The sequence below is a fragment of the Cyrtonyx montezumae genome, unplaced genomic scaffold (genome assembly GCF_038088225.1).
Source record: "Cyrtonyx montezumae isolate F1298 unplaced genomic scaffold, pur_monq_1.0 scaffold_10, whole genome shotgun sequence".
NCBI classification, from domain to species: domain Eukaryota; kingdom Metazoa; phylum Chordata; class Aves; order Galliformes; family Odontophoridae; genus Cyrtonyx; species Cyrtonyx montezumae.
Genome location: NW_027071826.1, coordinates 32,412,079 through 32,427,545, shown reverse-complemented (window position 1 = coordinate 32,427,545; position 15,467 = coordinate 32,412,079). Strand labels below are relative to the sequence as shown.

Here is a 15,467-nt window from a genome sequence, read left to right as displayed (position 1 = left end):
CACGTTGATTCACCAATTCAGAAAGCAGTGTTAAATAAAAATCGCATGCTGCATAAGACTCCAGAATGTCAGTCCTCAAATCAAATATATACATTTTTAATATTTGAAATATTTACATCGTGGAACCTTTACACGATCCCATTTGTTAAGAACAGTGTTTTCAAGTCTCCTCTCCAGATACAAAGAACTAGTAACTCAAGGTCACAGTTATGTTTTCTGAATAGGCCAACCTGTATCCTTCAGTTAAATACAATATAGAGATACTGGAACACCTTTACTTAATTTGTTTGCGATTAAGAATTTCGTTTAAAAATTGAAAGTGTTTTTGAGATAGTTTGCTCCCTGGAACACAGTCCTCCTGCAATCAAAACAGTTCATAGCACATTACTGATTTGTCTTCTTACCTGGGTATGAGATTAAAAAAAAATGCAGTTTACAGTACATCTCATCATTTATATCACATCAGCCTATTTATAAAAAACCATACAAACAAGGCAGTAAAATACAATCCTCTTTTTGTGGACAACAGACTGCTTACAGTAGAAAACAAAAGTCGGGGTGGTTTTAACAGTATGGATAAAAACCAAGACTTGAGCTTTGTTTGAAAACTTATGGTTTTGTTTTTGCCAACTGCTACACTCAGTTACAGCTCCGAAGCTTCCCAAGCATGTGCGTTTTCTTTCCTCCTTACATTCTAAAAAAGGTTTTAAAAATAAATTATTAAAAAAAAATCAATTACTTTGGAGACAAGGGCTACACAGAAGTGATAAGAATAAAACTGAGCAAAAGATATGCAAGGGTTCTAAAAAAAATAAAAATAAATTGCACTTACTGATGTTCTGTTCCTGTGAGCAAATAAACTGAGCAAATAAAAAAAATTCCTGCAATTTGCACTTTCTAGGAAAGAAGCAGAGCATCTGCAGGAAATCAGCATCCAGGTATGCTGGTAGCTAAATGGGCAATGAAGTACCAAGACCAGTAATGGTTCATATCCGAATCAGAAGTCTGAGGAAACTCCTTTTTCAGGATTAGGTAAGGAGACCAGAAAACACACACAACTGCTTTGAGAAAGCAGCTTTAACTACTTAGTTTAAATTAAATTTAAATCTGTAACTGAGAATACTTTCATATTAAGTGCAAATATTTTTGCAAAAGAGGGGCTTTTTTTTTTTTTTTATATTTACAAGAATCAAAGTAACATAAGATTACCAGAGAGCGTGTACAGTAGCTGCAGCTTATAAAACATACCGGTAATTGTACCTGGTGAATTATAAAGAGAACCATTGCAGGATTTCAGATAACTAACTGAGAAGGGCAGAAGGGGCCTCAAAGGAGAGGACAAAAAAAAAATTCACATTTCTACATTAAAAAAAAAATACAGGTCTCAAGTCTCTGAGAGCAGAGAAGATTCAAAGTCCTTGTATGACGGGGGTGGGGAAAAAAAAGCAAAAACTGAAATGGAACCCTAGAAGTAAGGAGAGTGCTTTATTTCACTAGACCAATCTTCTTGGCTTCTGTCTCGTATATCAACAACCTCCACATTTTGACTATGAAAACTTCAGCTTCTTCATCTAGTACCTGTAGGAAACACACATTTTATATGTTATTTTTTAGGTTAGGGATTCTAGCAATGCTGATTTAATTCTAGAAGACATATCACATTCTGTAGTCACAAGAAAGATCACTTAATATCCAGCTCCTATGCAGTGGAAGTAATATAATCAAAATTAACACTGAATAAAGCACTGGATAAACTTCCAGGGACTTTTTCCATCCTGCACTTAACTTCTGACTTGACCTTAGTTACATACTTGCTTATACTTACTGATTAGGAAGAGACTCACCATAAAAGACATCAGAAAATGTAGTTATAAGAGAGTAAACAAGTTCAGGTTTCTCGTACAGTGCTGTTATTGTCAAGTCTTACCTCTAGTGCTAGGACCAGAATCTTTTTTTTACATATCCAAATACAAAGCAGAGATCACTATTTTCTGCATAGATGCTGTAACTAGAAAATCTGTGCTAGCATAAGCTGTTTAACCGTAACTTTCATATCTACCTATAGTATGCACATTCTATGAACACCAAATATTTCTGTTACAGACTCCTACTAACTCACACAATTGACTACTAGCTTTTGTGCAATGCAGAAGGTACATCAAAAACAATTTATGCTTACCATGGCAACATCATCCAGTATGCTCTGTGGTGAACTGTGAGCCATAACCTGAAAGAAATCAATGTTTTTTTGGTCTGAAAACTCAATGTAAACTGTATGAATGACTTTGAGGGGAAAAGAAATTGCTATTTCTCAAGAGCTTTTAATACTTTGCACAGACAAAAGTGTTTCCAATTCATTAGTTTCTAGCATTAGCCAGGGCAAAATTAAAAGTTCATTAAATTTAATTATATTGAGTGCAAGCTTATGGCTTGTTACTGAGGAACAAGTTCCAGCAAGCTTCAGAGATTCAATGCAATCTCTATTTGCTGGCTATTCGGCACCTTTGGTAAGTTTCCCTAATTCAAGGAACAAACTCCTAGTTCTTCAACAGTGAATTCCTGCTGGAAAACTGAAGCAAAATTTCCTCTAGCATTGTAATACAGTTTCCCATCTGTCCTGAAGTATTTCAAGGATTTAAATTTTCTAGAATCATAAAGCTGTCCTTCAAAACTAGAAAATGTCATTCTTCTAATCTCTTTTAAATGTAATTTAAAACTTGACAAATATTTTCTGTTTTTCACTTTCTATTAACCACTCATGCCACAAAACAATCACTTGATTTACTTCATGCAGTAGCCCTTAAACATAAAAATCACAGAATCCTTAGAGTTGGAAGGGACCACTGAAGGCCTTTTAGTCCAACACTCCTGCAATGAACAGAGACATGCATAGCTAGACCAGATTGCCCAGAGCCTTACCCAAGCCTCACCTTGTAAATCTCCAAGGATGAGGCATCAACCACACCACTGGGCAACCTGTTCCAGTGCCTAACCACCCTCAGTAGACAAGATTTTTTCCTTAAATCTAACCTAAATCCAATCTACCCTCTTTGAGTTTGAAACCATTTCTCCTTGTCCTGTCACCACAGACCCTGCTATAGAGTCCATCCCCTTCATCCCCCCTTTAAAGGGGATGAAGGCCACTATCAGGTCACCTCACAAGCTCTCTCTTCTCCAGGAAGAGCCCCAGTTCTCTCAGCCTGTCCTCATAAGAGATGTGTTCCTTTCCATAGACAATTTCTGCAGCCTCTCTGGACACACTCCAAGAGGTCTACATCACTCCTGAACTGAGGAGTCCATGTCTGGACACAGTACTCCAGGTGAGGTCTCATCAGTACAGACAGAGGGACAGGATCACCGCTCTTGACCTGCTGGCTGTGCTTCTTTTGAAGAAGCCCAGAACACAGCTGACTTTCTAGGTTCCAAGGGCACACTGCTGGCTCACATCCAGCTTCCCATCTATCAGTACCCTCCAGGTCTTTTTCAGCAAGGCTGTGCTCAATCTTCCATCCCTTGGCTTGTTTTTGTAATGGGGGTTGCCTTGACCCAGGAGCAAAATCTTGCATTTGGATCTGTTGCATCTTACGAGGTTCACTTGGAACCACTGCTCAAGCCTGTCTAGGTCTCTCTGAATGGCAACCCATCCCTCTGGTGTGCCGACCATACTGAACAGCTTGGTGTCACCAGAAAACTTGCCGAGGATGTACTTGATGCCACTGTCTATGTCACTGATTAAGTTATTCAAAGAATATCAGCCCCAGCATCAACCCTGGGGGGCAACACTCATCATCCATCTCCATTCAGACATTGAAACACTGACTACTGCTCTCTGGACTCGATGTTGCAGCCCGTAAAATGTAAGTAGAGGCAAGCCCTAATGAACATACTGAGAAAGTAGTACCTAATTTGATGGAATGATCTAAGCAGAGTTTAGTTCAAGAAAAGTGAAATGTGACTGAAAGGAACGGGAAAATGTCTTCTATTGCTAAGTTTAATGGCATGGTATTTGTCTACTAACAAAGAAATAACAGTAACTAAAAAGCCTTTTAAATAAGTTAATTTAAAACTTATGTGATGTCAGTCTACTGCCTTTCCCTGAATTCACACATCCTACTCTGTAAACTTAAAATATTTAATTTGCCATGAACATTTTTATCTGAAATTAAATGTTAAAATTATCAGGTGTAACAGTTGCTTTTCTCAACTGGTCACTTCAGACAGCCTTAGACTGGAGAGCTAAATGGTTATTAAATAACAGCATCTGGCATGTACTAACTGTACTTAGTATTTGAACTTGTACTTAGTATTTGTACTTAAGTATTCAAGGTGGTAACTTGTAAAACATTAGTGTACATACTAACCTGAAGTACAACAGTCATCTCTGCTCACCAATACTATAAATAATACAGAAGGTAAGAACAGACTGCCTTTAAACAACAGATACCTCTACTATTCCTGCAGCTTTAATGGGCAATAAAATCCAGACTTTGAAAAGGACCTAGAAGATACTAACCTTAGAACAAACAAAGTCAACTAGCGTGGCTTCTTCTTCACCAATATATTCTATTATCTTCTTGTTGATCCACGGTCTAATTCGACGTTCCATTAGTGTCTGAAAGAAAAAAAATCACACCATTCTTTCCATAAGTTTTATTACCCTGAAAAATTACTGCCAGAATAGCAGCCAGAAGATCTAAGTCAACAGCTCAGTGAAAGATGACTGCTTCAAAAGTAATGTCTCATTTTATTGGGCCACAATGTCAGAGGCTGATGTCGGTGGTATGGCAGTAGAGGTTGAACCCTCCCACCAATATTCCATTATATTTTGCTGACATGCAACAGATGACAGCAGAGGGGCAGTATGACTAAATGACATAGGACATGGAAGTACATATGATGCAATGATGTGCAAGAGAATTCCTCCATGAGGAAAGAAGTGCACCCAATGACACTTGCTGAACATTTATGCAGACCACCTCAGCTAGAATATATATACATATATTTAAATGAGTGCAGCATGCAGGCTTTTGTTCATCACTGGTGAAAATGCAAATCCAGTGGTGATAGCTAAGTTGAACAGTGTTTTGTAGCTGATAATCTGAGAGCATAATAGCATTATTTGATATCTGTCGTAGTTTCTATGGAAATAAATACAAGGCATTACTTTCAGAGCAACCTGCATATAGTTTGGAATTAACTGAGAACCCTCAGTGATCTGCATTTAGAAACTGTCTTTTTTTTTTTTTAAATCCCCATTTCTAATATTAATCAGCAACTCAGGAGAGTTGTCAATTCCAGATAGCAAAAAAATGAAGCAGATATACTTCAGAATAAGAGCTAAACATGGAAAAGAAACAAAATACTCACGTTCAATTCCATTTAATAGCACTGCTCCAATCCACTGAGGTGCTAGGAATGCTACATTTCAATTCTAAGGTTTGTTTGGGAAGATTAGGCATTTTGAGCGTGGTTAAGAAATTAACTTACCGAATCCACAATTGACCAGTCAAGAGGATATGCAAAGAGCTCTGGTTTTGCTGTGGGAATCTTCTCAATGAGACTCTTAATATGTTTGCGTTTTTCCTCTGTATTGACACTGCCTTTGATATTGCTTTTATCTTCATCTCCGTAATCCAGAGGAACAAGTTTCCTCTTCCGAGGCACATCATCACTGTCCTCATCATCAAATTTGTTGAAAACACTATCCACAGCAAGCTTCTTCCTTTTTACAGCATTGGGCTGATTAGGACTATTACAGGCACCTACAACCCATAAGACAGAATCACAAATATATAAACTGGAATTAAATCTAATTTCTCTTCACACATTTTTTGATGAATAACAGTTTGTGTTATACAAATGTCAAATCTGAATTCGCTATTAAAATCACAAACTCAAACTGAGATTCTTCAAGGTTCCGAAAAACAAACGGCAACCCTGAAACCAATTAGCATCCCTTAATGAGAGAGAGAGACTATAACATGCATTCAAACCTTGGCAGAGGCAAATCAATGAGGTGATAGTTTACTGTGAGTTTAATTGTAGGAAAAACACTAAATCTGTCGGACTAATAGCACAGAGTTGCTCTTCATTCAAGTTGTAATAACATTAGTGTAAGCTCAAATTACAGCCCCAGTATAGATGAAAATAAATGCACAACGCTCCTTGAAAATCAAGTATAATTAGTTCTGATACTCTGAACAAAACACTAGGAAAGTGCTGAAGAGCTAAGGAACTTTATGCTCATGCTCCAACTACAATTGTCATCAATTCGTTTTACTACTTTAAGAGGAAAAAACTCATTTCCAGCTTCCTTGTTTTGAGAGGGTCTTTCTTTGTCCATGAATATGGGAAGTATCTATAACTTAGTTAAAATATACTTACATTAATGAAAAGTAACAAAGCTTTACAAGAGATGCTTAGAAACCTTTTAAGTAAAAAAAAAAAAAGAGAAGCAAGATAACTGATCTTGGTTTGGCGCATTCTTAAAATATTAATCCTTTAGGATGACAAAACTTTTCCACTCTACATTTTGGGAGAGAGATCTGTACCTCCATATACAGAGCATATGGATAATAACACTTGACAGAACATGTAAAAAATGTACAGTATAATTTGGAAAACTATGTGGCTGGTGATCTTTTTTTCTTTGCAAACCCATTTGAACATTAACATAAAACTGTAAACTCACCTAGTTTGAGGCTAAGGCCTATTTTGGGCCGATGTTCCTCTGGCTGTTGCTGATCAGGTGAATTTTCATGGGGGATAATAATGCCACAGGGAGATTCATCACCAGGTGTGTTAGGGGTTGCATTTCCACTAGCAGAAGAAACAGATGGGGCAGAACTAATTGGTCGTAAAGTTGGTTTAAGGCAGGGCTTTTGCTCAGGCTCTTCCTCCTCTTCCTCTGGTTCTTCTCTTTTTTCTTCTTTTTCTGCTTTTTCCTCTTCTTCCTCCTCAGACTCTGGCTCTTGTTTGATTTGTGGCTGCCTACGTCGCTCAGCCTCCTGCTCCATCTACAATGGAACAGAATTAACAAAAAAGAAGCTCTGTAAAAACAGCACTGTTCAAAAAAAGAATGTTAGTTAAGAATTAATACGTCCAACTACTGTCATTTTATTGAAAAATACTGGCTAATCTAGGTTTTGAACTCCACCTAGAGATGCGTCTGAAGCAATTTCTCATTTCTAGTCTAAAAAGACTGCTTGCTTGAATTTATTTAAGAAAAAGTGAATAGACCAAGTATTAACCGTTAGATCTATACCTTACTGGAGACATTTTAATATCACTTAAGACTAGCAGAATATAAATGGATTTTTTTCTTCCTGTCAAACAGCTACTTACCCTCTGGAGTTCTGCATCTGGATCTGGGTGTCCCTCTGCCAGAAGGCGCTGTCTGATTTCTTCTAATTCTTCCTTTTCTCTCTTCCTATCCCGCTCATCTGCTTCCATCTCTTTCTCTCTGTCTCGTAGTCTCTTCTGAAGAGCACTACCCCTACAAAAGGTACAGAATTTGTATGTTAAAGGAACACTCCAATGATAACCCTGTATGACAATGCAAGAGGTACCTGATATCGATGTAACACACTTTAATATTTAAATATTAGAGTCATAAAATCATATTGTGTCCCCTATTTCTGTAACAGGAAAAGAACCCTACATTCTTGCACAGAATTTACCAATCACACTGAAAGATACTTAATATGACCATTACATCACTACTTAATCACTCAAACATAAACTCCATAAACCTCTGCCAACAAAATCATCGGTGACTATTTTCTTGCCTGAGATCAACACAAAGACATACCTGTAGTATTTTGGATCATCTCTGTCATCATCATAATCTTCTAAGAATTCTTTTAACCGTTTAGCTTCTTTTGCCTGTAAGACATCAAAGCATAAACACTATTATTTGTGGTTTAAAATCTAGTAATATTTTTAGCAAGTCAATTCTTCAAACAAAACGTAGAGTTTTCCACAGAAAGTGGAAATACTGTATGACCATTGAGCTCATAATAAAAGCTAGGGGAAGGAAGGAGAAAAGGGAACCTTCAGAGTTGCAGCATTTGTATTCTCACGTAACTGCCATACATGCTAAAGACTAGCTTCCTTGGCAAATGCTAACCATTCATCTCCTGTTTAGAAGCAGTAAATCAATTTCTTATTCTGCTTGATTGTGTAACTTCCACAGAGCTTTTGTTTTACCTATTACTGTTTTTATCTAAACCCAAGAGTTTTCTTTAGTTCTTCCAGTTCTCCTCCCTGTCCCACTGAGAGGGAGGTAGCAAGAAGCTGTGTGGGACTTAGCTGCCTATTGGGGATAAAACAACATTCCCAAACACCAGTGGTTTTTGTTGGTTTTTTTTTTTTTTTTTTTCCTGGAGGGTGGCTGGGAAAAGGGAGGCATTTAATTCCATGTAGAACAATATCTTTTTCTCATTTTTTATTCCATTGTTCCTCACTTTCCATTTTCTGATTTCCAACAAATACCACACCACCTCCTACCTGGAGCTCTCCTGAATCTTCCTCTCTGGGATCATTATGAAATGAAATGAGAACATCATTTTAAATAATTTTTTTAAACAAGGAAAGCTATTAAACTGAGGAAGTATCCTTTGTCTAAAGCTGCAATTTCAGACTACATTCACAGATATTATACTGGTAACTGACTTTAGTTCATCAGTTGTGAAATTACCACAGAAATATAGCAGTGCTTAGATATTACATAAGATTCACAGGCATTTGAGCTGCCTGCAACCAAAAATGTTGTTTCTAGTTCCATTGGTATAACATAAAAAAAGAAAAAATCACAGGCAATTACCATTTCCCTTCTTCTTTCTTCTTCCCTTTCAGCCTCTTTCTCATATTCTCGACTTTTCTTCCTCTCTCTGATTTCCCAGTTTTTAAGACGCTACAACAGAAGAAAAACATACAATATAAACTCAAGCAAATTAAAAGCAGAACTACTTTTGTATTATCATTTAGAAACATTTACATTAGAATTAAGCAAAATTAGTTATTGTTCAAGACTCTGGAACAAAGAGTCCCATGTTCTTCTGACTGACTGAAATACTCTGCCCCAGTTCACTGTCAAAAGACAAAATTAGAAAAGATGGGAGGAATAGCATATTCTACAGAAAAACAGTTACTGAGACTCAGCAGAAGTAATTTTTATTGTTAAGGCATTTCAGAGCCTACCTCTTGATACGCAGCTTCCTTTTCTCGCAGTTTCCTCTCTAACTTTCGGCGTTCATAGGCATCTTCTTCATCTTCTTCTCTGTCTCTCTTTTTATCCTTTTCTCGCTCTCGTTCTCGTTCTCTTTCCCGTTCCCTTTCACGTTCCCTTTCTCGCTCTCGTTCTCTTTCTCGTTCTCTTTCCCTGTCTCTGCTTTTTTCTCTGAAGGAAGCAAAAGTCCAAATTTATGTACAGAGCCCTTCATGTCCATTCAATGAAATGATGTACTTTTAAGTGTATGATGCACTACTTACACCATCTTGCAAGTTGTCTTTCTTGTGCAATTATACAGGATGATTAGCCAATACAGCAGTAGGATAAATCAGGACTTTGAGATAAACAGTTCTTGAATATATGAAAGTAGTTGTTTGAGCACTGCAACTATTTAATAGGAATATCTACAGAAATTAAGCGTAAGCACACGGCAACTCATTTATTAGATTATGTTCATAGCTCTCTATAAGCCAGTGACAGCTAAAAATGCCACAAAAAGGTATGCTTAATAAATCCTTTGCATTTACATGGCTTACAGATAATATAAGCCCCATTGACGAGAAAACATAAGGTGTAACTGCTACTTCTACGGTGGAGATGGAAATGGTAGCACCTAAAGCCTGACACAATGAGTCATAGTTTAAGACTGGAAAATGCATTCCCTTGCTTTAACAACAACAACAAAAAAAAAACCAAAACCAACAAACCAACATCCAGATGTACAAGAAAAATATGAAAACTATTTAAGGCAAAGAATGCTGAAGACACTGGAGAACTCCCAAGAGCAAACCAACAAATTACTCACGAATAGATGAAGACAACTGATAAAACCTGTATATTTAAGTCACGGTTGCTTGCTACATATTACTGTCCTTACATTCCTAAGCTGTGCAGTAAATCAAGGACTCTTCTGATTAGTGTAAGCACAATCTTCTCTAAAATTTAATTTCCTTTTTTAAATTTGTCTTCAAAAAGGAGCACTCTTTTTCAAATGGCAGCTTCTTTTCTGAACTATATGCTCAGCATACAACACTAGGAGTAACTGAAACAGACAGCAACTCAGGTGTACTACCTTGATCTGCTCCGATCCTTGTTGCGATCCGAACTTCTTTCACGATCTCTGTCCCGATCTCTGTCCCGTTCCCGGTCTCTGTCTCGGTCTTTAGTTCGGTCACGATCCCTATCTCGCTCCCGTTCACGCTCCCGTTCTTTTTCCTTCTCTCGTTCACGCTCCCGTTCCCTTTCTCTTTCACGCTCTCTCCTTTCTCGTTCACGCTCCCGTTCCCTTTCTCTTTCTCTGCGTTCTTTTTCAATTTCCTGTCTTTCTTTCTCCTTTTTGCCTTTTTCCTCCTCCAGTTTCTAAAAACCAACAAGAGAACTTACATAGTTAATTTTGTAGTTATAGGAACCAGACATTCCCGACGCAACACACGAGGCTGGTAATGGAAATACCAAAACCGCCACTGATTTTAAAACATTAAATAGGGTTTGGTGGGTATTTTTTGAAACTCGTAAGTATGAAATCAAAATGCAGCAATCACAAGACTAGATTTCGTGCAAAAGCATAGATCTACACAGACCAGCAATCTCCAACCTTAGCAGAGCAGGGCTGGCCTCAAATAAGCTGACTAAACTGCACATACACAGTGCACTGCCAGTCATGATTCAAGTGGGCCACAGATTCCATTGGTCCTATAAGCCACTTGGGTACAAGCAGAGTGAACTTCTAGCTGACAAAATTTAATCCTGTTCAACTACAGAAATATATTTCAGTGGAATGCTTACTGGGACAACATATTTTGCAACAAGTCTTGGCAGACCGAAACCATCCTACATGAAAAGATGGGTAAAGGAATTTTTCCACTTACACATAGTGCATGTGGTTTAACAGTGAAGAGAGCTGCAACCTTTCCCCTCCCTAAAAAAAAAATAATCTAACAGTTCATTGGTAAAAATTGGACTCTGCAGAATGGAATCCTTAACTTCCACCACTGCAAGATGGAGAGAATAAAAAATAAAAAAAAGGTTGGAAATAGCTCTTTTGAAACACAGAAACTAAAGGGTTACCTGCTACAGTTTTACTAAAAATTGTGCAAAATTGCCATTTTAAAAATTTCAATTAGAAACAGTTCCTATGACCAGAATTCCTATAAGACAATAGAAAATACATCAACAGAATGATAGATAAATCCATCCTTGGAAGCAATTGTTATGTGTTAACTTACAGATGCTGTGCTAGGACATGGACCGCCAACACTGGATTAACCTTGCCTACAAGCTATGTTTCTGGGAGGAAGAGCAAGTACACGGTTCACAAATACACCAAATAACAACCAAGTATACCAAATTTCAACCTGACAGATGCCAGAATACCACTTTATATATAAATATATATATTGAACAGTATAAACATGTTTATGCCCTTTGGCTCCGCGTTTACCATCACTGAAATGAAATTAAAAACTGGAACAATCAAACAGCATTCTTTTTTTTTTTCTTTTCTTTTAAACAAAGCATGTAAGACAACTTTAAAAAGCAATCTTACCTGATAAATGTTCTTCTGCCATAGGCACGGGGACCAGAGAACCAACAAAGGATTACAGAAATAAAGCTAATTCACTAGTGATTAATGTATCCAGTGAAACTACTCTGCATTGATAGCACAATACAGGCAAACCAATATTGGATACATTAAAATCACAAAGGAAAAAGGGACTAAAAATGGTAGGAAATAGGTAGAAAACTGGTATGAAAAACAAAACTTGGATTCTACGAGATACATGGGTCTGAAAATCAATTTCTAAAGGACCATACTTTACAGGAGCTTTACAGCATTAAACCTCACTCTAGTCAGATGCAAAACTAGGCTGCTAACTTCTAAAAATCAAACTTACCTCAAATTTCATATACTTTAAAAAAAGTTTATATACCAAAATGGTTGATACTTACAGGTTATCTTAGATGTTCCAATAGAAAATTCTTTTGCAGAACTGCTTTTTTGTCACTCAAACTTTGTGGTGAAAAAAAATTTCATGTGTTTGGTGCGTTTTTTTTTTCAAACTTAAAAATGTTTACACACGTGTAAACATACAACCATGTGAATGAAAACCCATTATGTAGGTCCTCTTCCTTAAAATCCAATTGAAAAGGAGTAACTCAGCCTACTTCATAATCTAAACCTGATCTCAACTTCTATCAGTCTAAACAAGAAGATCTGAAAGGGTAATGGGATGGGAACGGTATCTGATATATTGAAGTAATGAACAGAAATGAACAGGTAGAAAAATTATAAATCTTACCTTGAGCTCTCTTCAGACTCGTCCGTGCTGTAAATGGACGCCCCCTGCAATCCTGATACCCTGACAGTCTGTGGTTACTGTTTTATAAACTCATACCAAAAACATGCAAAGGTTCACTGTGCTCACTAGCCAGCTGCTAAAGATTCAACAGCCCCTTTTAAATGTAACCAATATATACAGTGACTATTTTCATTTTGATTTTTGACGTTAAGTAACAAGAATAGCCCCCTAATAATAAAGACAGTAATATGCTGAAAAGCTTCTGAAACAATGAAGCATTTTTTTTTTGTTTGCTTGCTCTTGTTTTTGTTAAGCATGTGACTTGCTTGTATGTTAATAACACAGGCTTGTTGGGGCTTGGAATCGAACCCCATTCAACTGAAGTTCCACCGTGAATCAGTTTCATACTGAATTGCTAAGCTTCTCCAGATGATTTCTTCTAGAATTTTCCCCATGTTTCCACCTCCAACAACTTGGATCGAGCAAAAAACCAAACACGCATACATCTAATAAGGTGTAGTCACTTGTGTTTACATAGATAAAATTGCACGAAAATGAGGTAACATCTTCAGTAACTACACATGGTAAGGCTGAGTAACATGGGTGTGCTTCACCTTCACGTAGTTTCACTGTTTTCATTAACACAGATTATGGGATATTTTGAGACAGAAGCACGGGCTCAAAATAGGAGCATGCTGCTATCTCCCTACACCAAGGGCCACTCCACAATTTTGTAAGGAAGAAATAATATCAACTTTAAGCTAAACATTAAAACAAGAACATTACATGCATAGTTATACTTTATGATATTTAAGCTCCATTTTACAAAGTAGAAACATTCACAGATGCAATAGCATTAATGGAAACTTCTGTAAGTGGGAGCTAAGGTGGGATTTAATGTACACAAACATTTCCAAGCCAGTTACCCCTTTGCATATTTTTCTGAGGGGGCATCCATAAGTATAATAAAAAACAGAAGCTCATACTTACATCCTATTCCATGTTACTTTCCAAGCTGTGAGTTTCATCTTGCATTAGTCACCATATGATCTCTATCATAATGGTGGGGGTCAATGAATAGATTAGCTTTATGGGAATTTACAGTTCTTCCATGCATCTAAAGTTTGGTAAGTCTGGTAACCACTGACCTAGTTTTAATCTTTCCCCCACTCTTAACTTAGAACTATTAAAATAAAAGACTTAAATTTAATTCAAGTTTCAAATCTTCATAAAATCTTGGATTATGTTATAAATCTACCTACAGAAACACACTCAAGTGTATGTCTTATACTGCAGCCCCATTTAGCCTTTAGCTACAAATATCTTGACTTAATGTATGTGAAGAAACTTAAGTTGCCTTTATTCACGTTAAAGTGAGAAGACTGAAAAATAATCAGCAGCAATCAAAAGCCTTAGCATAAAGATGTCAAGGGCCACTTTAACGTGGTAACTGTCTTTTGGTAAAGAGTTACATGTATATTAAACCTAATATAAGCATCATTTTAAGTGATATTGCCACGTACTGCTAAACTTTATAATAGTGTCTTTTTGGATTTCGAAAAATTCTAATTTGTATTAAGCGCAAAAACAAGAATACTACCTTGTGTGTGTCTCTGAATTTACTGATCTCTCTTGATATCAGGTCTCTTTTGTCTTCCTCCATTTCTATAGCATTTATATCCTCCTAAAAAACAAGTGGGACAGGAGGAGAACCATTAAAAGCTGTTTGTACAGACATAGGAGAACAAGAGAAAAGCTGAAGGTTAGAATTTTTCAACCAGTCTTGTAAGAGATAAAAAAAGTCCTTCTGCAGTACCAAACCTGACAGTCTGATGTTAATGAGTGAAAAAAATAAAAATAAAAAAATCAGATGGACAAGAGTCACAAATCTGGCAACTAGCAGTAAACACAGTCATTGTCAAAGCCTACAATGTAAACGAACCTTGGTGATGAGTGGATAAGGTATCAGTGGGGCCACTGGAAATCTGCGGAAAATCTGCGGAAAAATCCACGGAGATTTTTTTTTTTAAAAATAGATTGCATACTACTCTGAAAAACAATGTTTTGTATGTTTGTACTATAAAGCAATATCGTATTGCTGTGACCTTATTTCTTGATTCAACAAAATTACAGAAGAACCTCGCTAATTCTCCCTCCTCTCCTCTACTTCATTACGCAGTGAGGTCTCGTATTATTAAGACTTCACTGAATCAAGTATACTACAGGATATTAGTATGCTATGAAAGCATCATAAGCAAGACTAAGCTACACTTGCGAATACAGTCAGTGTATATGTGGTGCACAAGTCTTGAATTACTCGCTAATTCGCAGAATTTGGTATGTTGCACCTACTAACTAGTAGTGCGAATTAGCGAGGTTCCCCCGTGCTTGAAATTGAAAAACAGATTCCACTCACTCTCCGTTCCCCACACACATTTTCAACTCCCCCATATCAGACACCCGTAAGAACTAACACCAGAGTCAATTTCTAACATAAATGGGAGTTTTCTTCGCCTCCATGCCCTTCAGAGTACAAAAGGCCCGAAGCTAGAAAGCTTCCCCACCCTTCACACATACATATCTGCATCAATCTTCCCTTTCCCACCAGATCACAGTCCTCCCCTCTCTTCTCTTTTATGGTCAAGAGAACAACGAGCTGGGACCACCTCTTCACTCCCATCTCTATCCACACAGGCCAATTATGGCAACTTTCAAGTTTTTTCTCCTTCCCAATACAGGAGAAATGATGGGGTGAACTTTCAATCCACAAGTAATAAGAGCATATTTGTCCACTTGACTAGCTCAGATTGGTCAAATTTTACATCACAGAAAACTAGCACAGGGTGCTTTGACCCAGTGACATACTCAGCACTCGTCTCCTTCAAGACTGATGGCTTCTTACAGCGTTTATCTACCTCTCCTTATTCATCGCCATA

The 15,467-nt window shown here is 37.2% G+C and overlaps 1 protein-coding gene across 2 annotated transcripts in view; it reads right to left on the bottom strand.

Moving 5' to 3' along the window:
• Positions 1-15,467, bottom strand: part of RBM25 (RNA binding motif protein 25) — a 30,724-nt gene continuing 15,257 nt past the window's right edge. The window contains exons 8-19 of one of the 2 annotated variants that reach the window (XM_065754719.1): positions 14,474-14,527; positions 14,132-14,215; positions 10,305-10,591; positions 9,202-9,400; positions 8,825-8,914; positions 7,811-7,884; positions 7,345-7,495; positions 6,692-7,016; positions 5,488-5,762; positions 4,514-4,612; positions 2,180-2,227; positions 1-1,578 (exon numbers count right to left, since the gene is read on the bottom strand). In XM_065754719.1, coding sequence (XP_065610791.1) covers positions 1,486-1,578; positions 2,180-2,227; positions 4,514-4,612; positions 5,488-5,762; positions 6,692-7,016; positions 7,345-7,495; positions 7,811-7,884; positions 8,825-8,914; positions 9,202-9,400; positions 10,305-10,591; positions 14,132-14,215; positions 14,474-14,527 — 1,779 coding nt within the window. In that variant the 3' untranslated portion in view covers positions 1-1,485. The remainder of the gene's footprint in view (positions 1,579-2,179; positions 2,228-4,513; positions 4,613-5,487; positions 5,763-6,691; positions 7,017-7,344; positions 7,496-7,810; positions 7,885-8,824; positions 8,915-9,201; positions 9,401-10,304; positions 10,592-14,131; positions 14,216-14,473; positions 14,528-15,467) is intronic. The other variant, XM_065754720.1, reaches the window with a different exon arrangement.